Source organism: Microtus pennsylvanicus, chromosome 18 (genome assembly GCF_037038515.1).
Source record: "Microtus pennsylvanicus isolate mMicPen1 chromosome 18, mMicPen1.hap1, whole genome shotgun sequence".
NCBI classification, from domain to species: domain Eukaryota; kingdom Metazoa; phylum Chordata; class Mammalia; order Rodentia; family Cricetidae; genus Microtus; species Microtus pennsylvanicus.
The window spans coordinates 25,184,043-25,197,203 of NC_134596.1; the positions used below are offsets into that span (position 1 = coordinate 25,184,043).

A 13,161-nucleotide genomic window follows, 5' to 3' on the forward strand; every position below is an offset into this window, starting at 1 on the left:
TTGTGGGCGAAACGCCTAGGGGTTGAATTCCTCAGATTTACTGATGCCTCTACATGGCTTTCAGCTTTTTAAACAATATTTTCTCTTATAATGACTTTTTAACTAAGAGTTTTCAAAAGATTTATTTTATGTGTATGGGTGCCCTACGTTCATGCATGCCTTTATTCCAGAAGAGGGCAACAGATCCCACTATAGATAGTTGTGAGCCACGGCAGTTGCTGGGACTTGAACTCAGGACCTCTAGGAAGAACAGCCAGTGCTCTTCATCACTGAGCCGTCTCTCCAGCACATTGAGTTCACTTCTTAACCTAATCATATCTTCTGACATTGCCCTCCTGCCTAGCGCATGACTTTAAACAAGGGACATGGTAATAAGTGAATCTAGGAGTTTTTATTTCCTTGGAATCAATAATCAATTTTAAAACTCATAAACATGTCCCTCTGAAAAGAAGAGGCACCCAATATGACATTATTGTTAATGCCCTGCTTGCTGTACGTTTTAATAACCCTGCCTGATACCCTTCTTTCGGTTCATGGCATGAGCCACACTTTTAGGATGCAGGAGCTCGCTTCTATTTGGCTCTCACCTGGACCATCTCACACAAAGCAAAATAGCAGCGGCCATCAATCACCATCAGTGGCCATGTCAATGGCAATTACAGACAGAGCTGGGCTCCAGAATGCTGGCATCTTTGATGTTCTTGGCTTGGTCTTAGTTCCATTTTCCCTAAGGCTGAAGCTCATCGTCTCCAATCTGCATCTACTTTACCTTTCTTCTTTCTCTCCCACACTCCATTTTCCCTTTTTCCAATACTAATAACTTTACAACAAACACTTGAGGCCATCTGACCAGGCCAAAGGGCTGAACTGTCTTCAACTAATTCATTTTCCACAGGGAGTATTTCCTGCTGTGTCCGCAGAGACACTTGATTGGTACCATTTGAGCACACTAAAGGAAAAGGGGGCATTCTTGATTGCATTAAGACATTTCTGTTTTGAGAGTTGACTTGCTTTTATTTTGCAGTCTGCTTTTTGGGTGTGCAGGGGTGGCTGTGGATTGAATGCAGGCTTTACATATTCTAGGCAAGTGCTCCAACTCTGAACAGTATCCAAAGCCCTCGTTGCTAATTCTGGTGCATGTTTGTGTGTGCATATGTGTGCGTGTGTATGTGTGTGTGGGGGCAGAGGGAGAGGGAGGGATGGAGAGGGAGAGATAAAGAGAGGGAGAGGGAGAGAGTAAGTCAGAGCTTGACATCTAATGTCTTTATTTCCTTTCCACCATAGTTTTTGAGGCAGGGTCTTTCACAGAGCCTGGGGCCCACTGATTTGGCTCAGTTGTATGTCCATTAAAGTCTTTGAGTCCTTATATCTCTCCCTCTTCAGTGCTGGGATCATAGGTGTGCTTTCTTGTGCTGTCTGCTTTTCTAATGTGGGTCCTTGCTATCTAAGAGCCTCAAGCTTGCACGGCAAGCACTGTACTAGTGGAGCCCTTTTCCCAGCTACATTTTCATGGAGTTTTCTCCCTTTACTTTCATGAGCTGCCTGCAATGTGGATCCCACAGTAGGACAGCACCTTAGCCCAGGCCTTGGGGCAGATGCTCAGTACCTACTATCATGTCTTGGTTTCAGAACTTTCTGGGCCCTTTTAACCCTCTCAGACTGGAGGCTCATCATGGACATATTCTGCACCAAGTTCAGCGCACAACACATTTTCCAGGTTTCTAGAGAAGAGGACGTGTTTTGGCCAAAGAGTTAGCAAGCTACACTGACTCTGTCTCAATTTAGTAAACTTGTTCTTACATTTTTTTCCCCACAGTGTCTGCAAAGGAAGGTATTGTCATGTTCTGTCACCATCAAAATATTACATCTGCAAATCCAAGTTTGCTTTGCTTTGGGTGGGTACCGAGCAGGATCTGCGCACTGGGCTTTGATATTCCAACAAGTGCGCTAATTTAGGCACATGGGACTTACTTAGACTTTCCTGATGATTTCATATTTTATCCTTTTTCCTTTATATCTTCCTGTTCAGATAATAGCAGAAAGACAAAAGCAAGACTTCCATCATTTCAGCCGTCACTCATCCCTTCCTTACGCAATAATTTACAGTGACTCGGGGTGCCTGAAGGAATATGTCACTCCTCTTTCCTCAGGCATCCCAGATAAGGGCTTGCCTCAGATACAGCCTCCCTTGAAATACGTTCAAGCCTACTTTCAGACTAAATTCTTTCCAACTCCATCTGAGCAGAAATCTTGAAATGAAAGAATGCAGATTCCGGTTAGATATCATTCTCCCTTAGCATGTTCAAACGACTAAACCTTCTACAGTAAGACTGTCACCTGTCCACTTAAACTCTGTGTATTTCGTCATCTGAAATAATGTCCCAGCATGAGGGCTGTGCACACTGTCTGGTATAATATTCTCTCTGTTCAGGCCTGCCTGGACAACAAGAGCGTGGAACCTGTGATCTCCGTGGCGCTTCAGATCCTCAGGCAATGCTACCCCGAGAGTCTGCTTCCCCTGCTCACAGCCAGTAGTGCCTACACCTTCTCAGCTCCCGGGAGCCCCAGCTCAGAGCCGCCACAAGCTCTAACTGATGGTAAGGGAGCTTTCGGAGGAGTGTTTGCATCTTCCAGCATGCCAGAGGGATGGGGAACGATGCCGAGCGGTTGTTGAACAGGTCCACCATGATCTTCTAAGAAGCTCATTAGAGACGCGTATGAAGGGGTAGACTTTTTCCTGAGCAGGGAGAACAAGCATTGTGCTTACTCTCTTTGTCCCTCATTACTAGGTGCCGTCGCTTTGCCTGGTGGCTACCGAATGCCCGCACAGTCGTCTCATCTAATTAAGAAAAACAATCTTTTTGCAATTTTGTGACCCAATCCCTTCACTGTGCTGTCTACTGGTGGAATTAATTTGTCTCTGCAACAAAACTGAAATAAAACTTTCACCATGTAAAGCCCCAGAATACATCATTTAGACTATTAGAAAGTGTGGATGATGTGATCTCCCGGAAAAGATGCTAATGCTGTTTGCACTCACCTTCGTTCTAGGAACAGGTTTCCCCCAGTTGGAATATTTTGTCACGTGACAGCTGATACTTGATAAAATTAGTGGATAATTCTGAAATTAATTCCTCTATTTTATAATTAGGGACATAATAGAGGCGCTATCTAAATTACAATGAGTTTAGTGTGCATGTGATCTATAAACTTTAAGACAGCCACAGTTGCATCAACACTCCAAATTGAGTGGGAGGATAATCGCAGCCTCATTTGCGTGTCATTTCTGACCAAATTATTATTTTTGCATTTTTTCATGGAACAACAGTCTAGGCATCATGACACTCTGCTCCCATGAGCTCATTTGCACAGCATGCATGGAAATCAGTGAGCGTCTGAGTGTGCTGGGATGCAGTGGGTTGGCTTTGTAATGGGTCCCTTATTTGCCAGAGATGCAAGCCACCATGTGTGAGAGAGTCAATGCCAGACCAGGGGCGGCATCCTCATTCTTTTGTCTCATTTTCCACTTAGAAGACTTTGAAGATGATGGTGAGGAGGAGATGGATAAAGACTCCGACGTGGAGGCTGTGAAAGAAGTAGGTGAACCAGCCCTTGCTTGGGAGACTATCCGTACTGACACTGTGCAAAAGTAAATATATCACTTCCTGTGCGTACTAAGCTATGCCACTCCAATGATAGTGATGTCTCGAAGGCACAGATACTGCTGTTGGGTTTTGCGGAAGCCATTTTTATCTTGCTGTGTCTGGCATATAGTCTCTCTGTAGAATCATATCTATTGATTATGATCCAAATATCCTATCAGGATGAGCCCGATGGACTCATGCTTAGGGTTGGTGTATTTTGTAATCGCATAGAAAGATGTTTTAGGAAACATTCTGCTAGACCTCATGAGTCCTCATAAATCAGTTTTCATATCCCCTGTCCATTCTGCACAGGGATGTAGGCCTGTGCATCCCCATTCACGGCTATATGAATTAGTCTTCCTTGCCTTACAATGGGTACAGCTCAGTTCCCAAAGAAGTGATGCTCCTTGCTCCCTATCACACAATGTTCCACAAAAGGGAGGTCAGTAATCTTTTCTTTTTAAATCAAAGTTCACATAGTAACCATTTGATAGTCTTTGAACCACATATTCTTTGTTTCAATGACTCAATTTGCCAGTAAAAATGGTATCCACAATACCAGAATGAATGGGTGTGACTGTTATTCAATCTGAAGAACATAGTACATAGTCTGCTTTTTTGTGATAGGTGTTTTAAGCTTTGCTATTGCTTGAATGCTGACTGGATATTTCTTATTTTAAGGGGCTCTCCTACATGATTGGGGAGATTCTTCTGTTTTGTGTTAATTTCATTGGTTAAATAAAGAGACTGCCTTGACTCAGCTTCTTTCTCCCAGCATTCTGTTCTGTTTACTCCACCTACCTAATTTTATGTCCTATTAAAGGGCCAAGGCAGTCTCTTTATTTAACCAATGAAATTAACACAAAACAGAAGACTCTCCCCCATCATTTCCCTTTTTTCTGTTTAAACAAAAAAGAAAGGTTGTCACTTTAACATAGTAAGATTACATATAACAAAACAGATATTAAGCAAGAATTACAGTTATAATATTTATATCTATTTTATCTTTTATCATAACTAAGGAAAACTATAACTATAACTAACCATTCTTCAACTCCATCAAAGACTCCAGAAGGATATAATATTACCTAAGCAAATAAGAAATAAACGACAGAGACATCTCGCTGCCTGGACAGTCACCCAAAGTTCCTCTGTACTGTTGGGGCATCCACCTTCAGCCTTCAGGCCCATAGTATCCAGCAGACTTTTCCATGAAGCAGGAAATTTCAAAGGCAGTTCAGTCACTATCTGCTGTGTCCTGCAGAATGTCTCGCAGACTCTTTCATGAGTCATGAACCCCAAAAGACCGTCTCACCTTTAGGCAAGTTCAGCAGTCCTCTCTCTGCGGGTTCTCTGTGTCCATTTTATGCAACAGTCCAGGCAAGAACAGTTTCTTGCCCAAATGGCTATCAAACTCTATAAGGATCCTCTTGGATGCCCATCTTCCTCTCGAAGTAGATTGGTGCCGCCAGGAGCAGACATGTCTCATTGTCATGAAAAGTCCTAAGTTATTAAAATATTTTAAATGCCATATTCTGCAGCCTTTGAGAGATGTGAAGAATGCCTATCTGAAATATGTCTCTATATATCTAGAAAATCTAAGTAACATGACTACAAACTTGACTATTATTTATGATTATCCATCAACAACCTATATTTCCTAATTATACATTACATTTTAAAAATGAACTACACAATCACAATACCTTAATCAAGATCAGAAATACATATACATATAACAAAATTGACCTTAGAATCCATACCAATGCAAATTATTCATACCTATATCACCTACATATTGTGGGATGCTTCCCAGCATCCCTGTTCAGTACACACTAGTCACCCATGACATCCATCACTTTGCCACTCATTCGTGAACCAAAAATATCTCTAGGAACGCCAAATCACTCCTAATTGACAGCCATTCTCCTAAGAAAATGATAGTTGGTCTATCATTCTATAATTCTGTCTCTGCTTCTCCTGCTGTATGTAGTTTTGGATAAGTTTCTCCATTTATAGTTCCTTAATTTTGTCATCTGTAGCATAAGATCCAGGAAAGAGTTCTAGAGGTGAAATTCAAAGTTAAAAACTCTTCTGTACCAGCCAGATAGCTGAGCAGGTAAAGGCAATTGTTGTGGATCTTAATATTCTGAGTTAATCCCCAGAAACCACATAGCAGAAGGAAAGAACCATCTTTTCCAAGTTGTCCTCTGACCTCTGTGCATACACAGATTCACATGTGTGCACACATGCATGCATGCACACATACAGAGGCATAAACACACACAAATACATTCCCCCACATGCACCCACAGACACAGACACAGGTAGCCCCCAGTCCTCCCACATGCACGGGCGCACACACACAGGGGCATAAACAGACACATATGCATCCCCTCATATGCATCCATAGACACAGGCAACCCCCAATATTCCCACATGCAGAACACACACACAGACACAGACACACACACACCACTTTAAAATATTTTACAAACATAAAAGGAACAAGTTCCTCCCTCTCATCTTTTCTCCTTCTCCCCTTGCCCCTTCCTTCCTTCTCTTTCTTCCTCTGTCCCCTTCTGTCCTTTCCTGGAGAGAAAGAGGTTTTGGAGTTCTCAGTCTGAGCAGTCTCTCACCTTGCTGACGACAGTGGCAGCCATCTAGGGGGCTATCTCTCCGTCCCATCTTTGGGCTAAGACTGCTATTGACAGTCCGATGTTCACAGGGTTTTGCTGATAAATAGAATCATTTCTGAAGTCATCAGTAGCAAATTGGTTCTTTGCTGTGGCTTGGCCACGCAGGCCTACAGAGTACGGGCGGAATCATTTGAATAATACTGGGCCGCTGCAGTCATTCATCAATGCCACCTTCTACTCCCCTCGTGCTGGCACTCTGATAACTGGATGTCGGATGCACTGTCAGTTGCCTCTTGTATCTGATGCAGGGGGACACAGCATATGACAACGGCCGACTCCACACAGCTATCTAGAGGGGGAGTCCTGCTATTTCCCCTGACTCTACTCTGGAGAGGACGGTGAGCTAGGAGGGAGTGGAAGCTAAACAAATATAAAAATCCCGCTGGGAAAGAAGCAGAAGATAAATTGGTGAGGGCCTGGAAACTATTCATCAAAGCCTATGGCTGGGGAGATGATGAGAATCAGGTGTGAATCTGAGCTGGAGAACAATGGGGTAGCATAGAAATTAGGCTTGACTTCGGGGTACACCCAGCCTTGTAGTAATATGGAGCGGTGGCAGGGCTGCATCCCCAAGACCCCAGCCACCTGGCTCAGCTAGCTTATGCCCCGAAATAATTACACAGACACTGTATTCTTTTCATCACTGCTTGGCCCTTAGCTCTGGCCCTTACTGGCTAATTCTGATATCCCAATCAACCCATCTCTAATAATCTGTGAGCACCGGTCTTACCGGGAAAGATTCAGCATGTCTGACCTGGCGGCTTGCTTCATTGCGTGCGCCTGCCTGGGAGAGCAGAGCATGGCCTCTCTTCTGCTCCCGAGAGGAGAGCTGTGGAGTCTGACCTCACTTCCTCTTCCTCCCGGCATTCTGTTCTGTTTACTCCACCCACCTAAGGGTGGGCCTATCAAATGGGCCTAGCAGTTTCTTTATTGCTTAAACAATGAAATCAACAGATTGATATATGACACTCCCACATCACTTCCCCTTTTTCTGTTTAAACAAAAAAAAAAGGAAGGCTTTAACCTTAACATAGCAAAATTACATATAACAAAACAGTTATCAAGTAAAAATTACATCAGAAACATTCATACATATAACAAAATTGACCGTAAATCTCTATCAATAAAGCAAAATCTATACTAATACAAATTATTCATATCTATATCATATCCCCCTTTAAATGTAAAAAGAAAGTTTATAAACCATATTTGGGAACATGGGCGCAGTTTTTTTCTCTCCAAACTGCTTCCTGCTGAATGGGGGCGTCGTTAATTAGGTCTTTCATGGTATAACCTGTGTGCCAGGGTCATCTCAGTTGGCAGTTGAGCGAAGCAATTTTCTGAAGATGTTCACAGCAACCCTTCAGGAGGACGTGGTCCATCATACCAAGTCGGAATAGAAGAAATCCATAGAGTCTCATCCTCTGTGAAAACAAAAGAAGAATCTCTTTTCCAAAGTATCATATCCTTAGATCCAAATTCTGAAATCATACCCTCATGATATCCGTTCTGGTTCCACTGGGCAGCCCATATAATGAAATGTCTCTCTGTACTTAGCTCCTTCACAGTCAAAAATTTTAAAGAAAACACAATGTACATAATCCAGACTCTCTGTGAATTTTCCATCTTTACGCGGCTTATTTTTATTTTTATCTATAACTATCTGTACTCTGTCTCTTTAAAGACTTTACTTTTACTTTTTTCTTTTTAAACCATTAACTTTATTCTCTATATTCTTTTTCTTCTCTCTCCCAAGCCAACGTACATTCATCCAACAGTGTGACTCATTTAGTGGTCTGAATCTGTCCTATTGTGAATCTGCAATTTTTTACTATCCAGGAGCACTTTTGATTTGCGCCTTTAAATCACTAGGTGCTTAAGAATCTAAGCTGTGACATTCCTAAGTTAACTTTTTGCTTTTTGAGCGTATATCTGTAGACCAGGCTGTCTTTGAACTCTCGGAGATCCGCCTGTCTCTGCCTCCCAGGCATTGGGATTAAAGGCGTACACTACTACACCTTGAACTCACAGAGATCTGTTTGTCTCTGCCTTCTAGGCACTGGGATTAAAGGCGTGTGCTACCACGCCTTGAAGTCACAGAGGTCTAACTCCCTCTGCCTCCCAAGTGTTGGGATTAAAGGTGTGTACACACAACAACTCTCTTCCTTTTTTTTGTTTTTTGCTTTAAGAACTTCAACTTTCAGCTTGCATATATTTTTAACACACTTTAAACCATTCAGAAATTTTCTCTGTCTTTGAATCTCTCTTTACTGTATATCTCTTTTTCTGACCACAAGAGCCTTTAATTTACCAAGCAATATCAGTAGGACTAAAGGCGTGGCTTTGCCAGCTAGATCCAGTCCATTCCTTAGCTTTTCAGCCTCTTGGCTGAGGTACTGGCTGTAGCCATGTTTATAGCATTTCAAGGTCCCTGCCAGCCAGCAAGCTACAACAGACAACACTCAAGTCCTCTCTCTGTAGCCGGCCCTCCTGCCTCAAACAGTCAGAGTTTGCCCTGGCAGGATGGCCCAGAAAGCCGGCATTTTTAAACAGTGCAGCTTTTTTCCTGCTACGGCTGAAAACCGAAAAGCATGCGTTCAGCTTTTCGTCAACACCGTTTAAGTGTTTCGTGGCAGGACCTCTTAATGAGCTGCAGGGTTTTGCAGCTGAAGCTGAGTCAGGAAGCCTCTTGGGGCTACCAGGTAGGAGCGGCACTCAGCACTTTAATTTTGAGACTGAGCGTGCAGCACAGAAATTCTTTTCATCCAAGTAACATCCAAATCTGACAGGCAGAGCACTGTGCAGTCTAAAAACACGTCTCTGTATGGCGGCAGGAATCCGCCATGCTCTTCCGCCTGCCTAAGCCTGATTCTGCCTTCTGCCCAGGAGCAGGCGGGAAGCTCTGAGTCATCGCACCGTCTCAGAGCACTCTCCTTCCGATCCCAAGCGGGAACACAAACATAAAGCCAGAGTTTGCACTGGCGGCAAAGCCCCAGGAAGCCGCGCTTTAAAATAACGCAGCTTTTTTTCTGCTGCTGTCGCTGAATCAGGAAATCTCTCTACAGCACGCCACCAACAAACAGCAAAAATCTGTGTTAAACGCTCTCTTCCTTATTTTTAAGCCTTCTCAGGTTTTTTAAGTAGGTTTAGTTAGCCACACGTCTAGGCGTCATTTGTAGTAATATGGAGCGGTGGCAGGGCTGCATCCCCAAGACCCCAGCCACCTGGCTCAGCTAGCTTATGCCCCGAAATAATTACACAGACACTGTATTCTTTTCATCACTGCTTGGCCCTTAGCTCTGGCCCTTACTGGCTAATTCTGATATCCCAATCAACCCATCTCTAATAATCTGTGAGCACCGGTCTTACCGGGAAAGATTCAGCATGTCTGACCTGGCGGCTTGCTTCATTGCGTGCGCCTGCCTGGGAGAGCGGAGCATGGCCTCTCTTCTGCTCCCGAGAGGAGAGCTGTGGAGTCTGACCTCACTTCCTCTTCCTCCCGGCATTCTGTTCTGTTTACTCCACCCACCTAAGGGTGGGCCTATCCAATGGGCCTAGCAGTTTCTTTATTGCTTAGCCAATGAAATCAACAGATTGATATATGACACTCCCACATCACAGCCTAGGAGAGCTGGTCCTCCAGCAGCTAGCTTTTCCCTGGTGAACAGTGTAGCACTTGCTGCCTGGGACATGGACAAGGAGCCAGGCCTGTTTCTTCTCTACACACAGAGTTGACCTGGGCCTTTATCCTGTAGCATTCTTATTTGAAAATTGCAGACAAATGTGACCTATATCCGAGTAAAAATATTTAAAAGAAAATCTTGCGAGTAGAAGGTCAGAGGAGTTGAAAGGTCTGCTCTGATTAGATACTGTCAGGTCAGCATGGGAAGAGAAATAGCACATGGAGATAAGATGCTGACTGTGTGTGTTCTTGGTGCATGCAACAGAGTTGAGCAAACTGTGGGGAGAGAAGAATACGCAGTATACTCACACTCTCCTCCCCCTATGTTACTTTGCTTCCCTTTTGAGTTTCTTTCCTTCTTTCTTTCTTTCTTTCTTTCTTTCTTTCTTTCTTTCTTTCTTTCTTTCTTTCTTTCTTTCTTTCTGGTGCTCTCTTGGACATGATCCATATACATCAGGCAAAGTTCTGGGGGTTGGTTGTATGATACAAAAACAAACAAGGTGTTGATTTTTACTGTCAGAGTTCACGCTGTCGTGAACTTGGGAGTTGTCCTTACTAAAGACCAAATTAGCACTTACGATTTGAACAAGCAAGTGTGAGGCAGGGCAGAAACAGTGCCCAAGAGTTCCAGTTTAAGGAGGAAGGGTCATAAAACATTATCTGGATTAAGGAGCTGTCAGTATCTTGGATAATATGAGGATGCAATAGCAGGTCCATCCTTAGAGGAGTATAAATAGCCTTATAAGATATGACGAGGGTTCCTGGAGATGCAAAGATCAAACCACAGGGTCTCTGGGTGTTTGTGTATGTATGTGCAGTTGTATATGTGTGGTTGTGTATATGTGTTTGTGTATGTGTATTTGTGCATGTGTGTTTCTACACACACAGACACAGCCTAGAGAGACAAGAGTATTGGGTATGGTGGCCTGCCTGAATGGTGCCCAAATGGATCATTAAGCCAAACCCAGGGGATTTACTTTTCTTTTGATTCGAGTTTGTAGGAAAATTATGTAAGATGAATGGAACATTACATCTTCTTCCTTGCCACTGCCTCAAGCATCTATTTCCCACATTTTATTGGATTTAGGCCTTCAGGACTGGCAGGTTTTCCTTAGCTTTCCAGATGTGTTCCTATGTGGTAGGTATTTGTCCTCTAGGAAGGACATTTGATGTAGGATATGGAAAGAAAGCAAGTTCGGATGTTATCATTCTTGGTATACTTTATTTGTAAGACTCCACGACCCTTGAAAAGCACAAATGTATTCAAAGTAGAGTCAGCATCACCGGTTCAGCTGTTACAGGATTTTAGTCTAGAAGAAAAGCAGAATTGCTCATACAATTTGCTCCATGAAGAGACCTCGAAGTGCTTGTGAGCTTCTAACTTTGCATGGAGACACAGGCATAGCCGCCTAGACTGTTCCTCAGAAGCTGCTCACCCCAGCCGTATTCCTCTCCCCAAACCTCATCTGCTATGACCTTCCTCTTAGGCTCCACACTTCCAGCATCTCCTTTCTGAAAGCAAATTCAAGCAGCTCCTTTCAAAAGAATCCTTTCTTTATTCGCTGCTCTTTGTGTCTTCTGGACCTCAGTACGCCACGGTGACTTCCTTCCTGGGCCTTCTCAGGTGGCTGAGTCCCAACGGCTACCCACGCTCCAGTCTTTTTATTCCAACATAATATTTTTATTGATTCTTTGGGAATTTCACATCACACACCCCATCACACTCACTTCCTAGTCATTCTGTGTCTGCCCCCTCCACCTTCTGCCCTATAGACAAAACAATAACAAAAATAAACTAAACAAAGCCAACCCCCCCCCCCAAAAAAAACAAGTCTAATCCGTGTTATCTATATTCTTACTGGTGCTTGGTTAAGCTCTCGGTGGCTTATCCCTCAAATAGACCTGAGTCCTTTCCTTCTTGTGCGCCTGCTAGAAGGAAGCCATCTATTGTGAAGAACTTTTCTCCCACATCCTTACACACATTTTAAGAGTTCTCTTTGATGGCTTCCTGTTTTTAGGCTGTTACTTGTTGGAGGTGGGGTGAGGTTGGGGGGGGTAGGGAAGATCAAAGAAGTCTTGTGTGTCCCTCTTTCCCAACTGTGCATCAGCAATCATAGATCACACGGCCAAAGAAGCTTCCTTGCTCTGCACAGTCAGCAGGAAGCCCACAGTCATGGACTTCCACCTGGTTTCTGGTAACAGCACAGACCACAAACATGGCCCTAGTTGTAATAGGGCCACCGACCCTGACAAGGCGCTGGGAGACAGCACCGACCACAGACATCAACATGGCCTCAGGCTACAGCATAGACCACAGACATCCACTTGGCCTTAGATGGCAACAGGAGCTACAGACATCAACACAGATGTTGGCTGCAGTGGGACTGTGGTCTTCAACCTGGTCCTCAAAGGCAACACAGGCTGGGCCATTGCCATGGCCATTCAGATCAGTATGGCCTCCAGTGGCCACATGGTCCATGGACCTCACCATGGCTTTAGGTGGTAGAATGGTCCATGGACGTTCAAATGGCCCTTGGTGGTAACATGGGCCATGGATATCAACACAAATTCCAGCTGCAGTCACGCCTTGGACCCAGACACTCTAGTCTTGATGCCAATTTTGTCTCCACCCTCCAGTGCTTTTAGGACGCTTGCCACCATTTGAAAGGACTGTGTTCCATTTACTTTGTTTCTGTCCCAGTTCTCTTACTAGAAGACAAGTCCCACAGGACCACGGACCTTTGTTCCATCACCATGGACTCAGTACCTAGGAAGGCAGTTGCTCATACAAAGCGATCATTGAATGTTTGTGCAGGTGAAACACCCACACAGCAAAGGTAGCCAGGTGAAAAAGGGTAATAACAGAGATGCTATTATCTATGAACAACACCAAGAAGTCCTTATAGTGCGCTTTATTATTTATTTCTGGTGATGGCTGGTATAATACTGACATACCTGGTGTAAAAAGGTTTATGACCTCATTCTTTAAGTTTAAAAATATAACCTAGTATGTCAAATTCTCTCCTGGCTGTGCTAGTATTATAATCTGAAGATAAAGAACTCATGGCCTCACCTGGTAAAGAAATAGGTATGTATTGTGTCTTGACACCCTGCAGGGGAGATGTCTTGACTGTGA

General features: G+C 43.8%; 1 protein-coding gene across 2 annotated transcripts in view; it reads left to right on the forward strand.

Annotated features, from left to right (window-relative positions):
- The window catches only part of Agbl1 (AGBL carboxypeptidase 1), a 768,202-nt gene that overhangs the window by 150,304 nt on the left and 604,737 nt on the right, over positions 1 to 13,161 (forward strand). Inside the window, exons 8-9 of one of the 2 annotated variants that reach the window (XM_075952813.1) lie at positions 2,432 to 2,597; positions 3,532 to 3,596. In XM_075952813.1, the coding sequence (XP_075808928.1) occupies positions 2,432 to 2,597; positions 3,532 to 3,596 (231 nt within the window). The remainder of the gene's footprint in view (positions 1 to 2,431; positions 2,598 to 3,531; positions 3,597 to 13,161) is intronic. The other variant, XM_075952814.1, reaches the window with a different exon arrangement.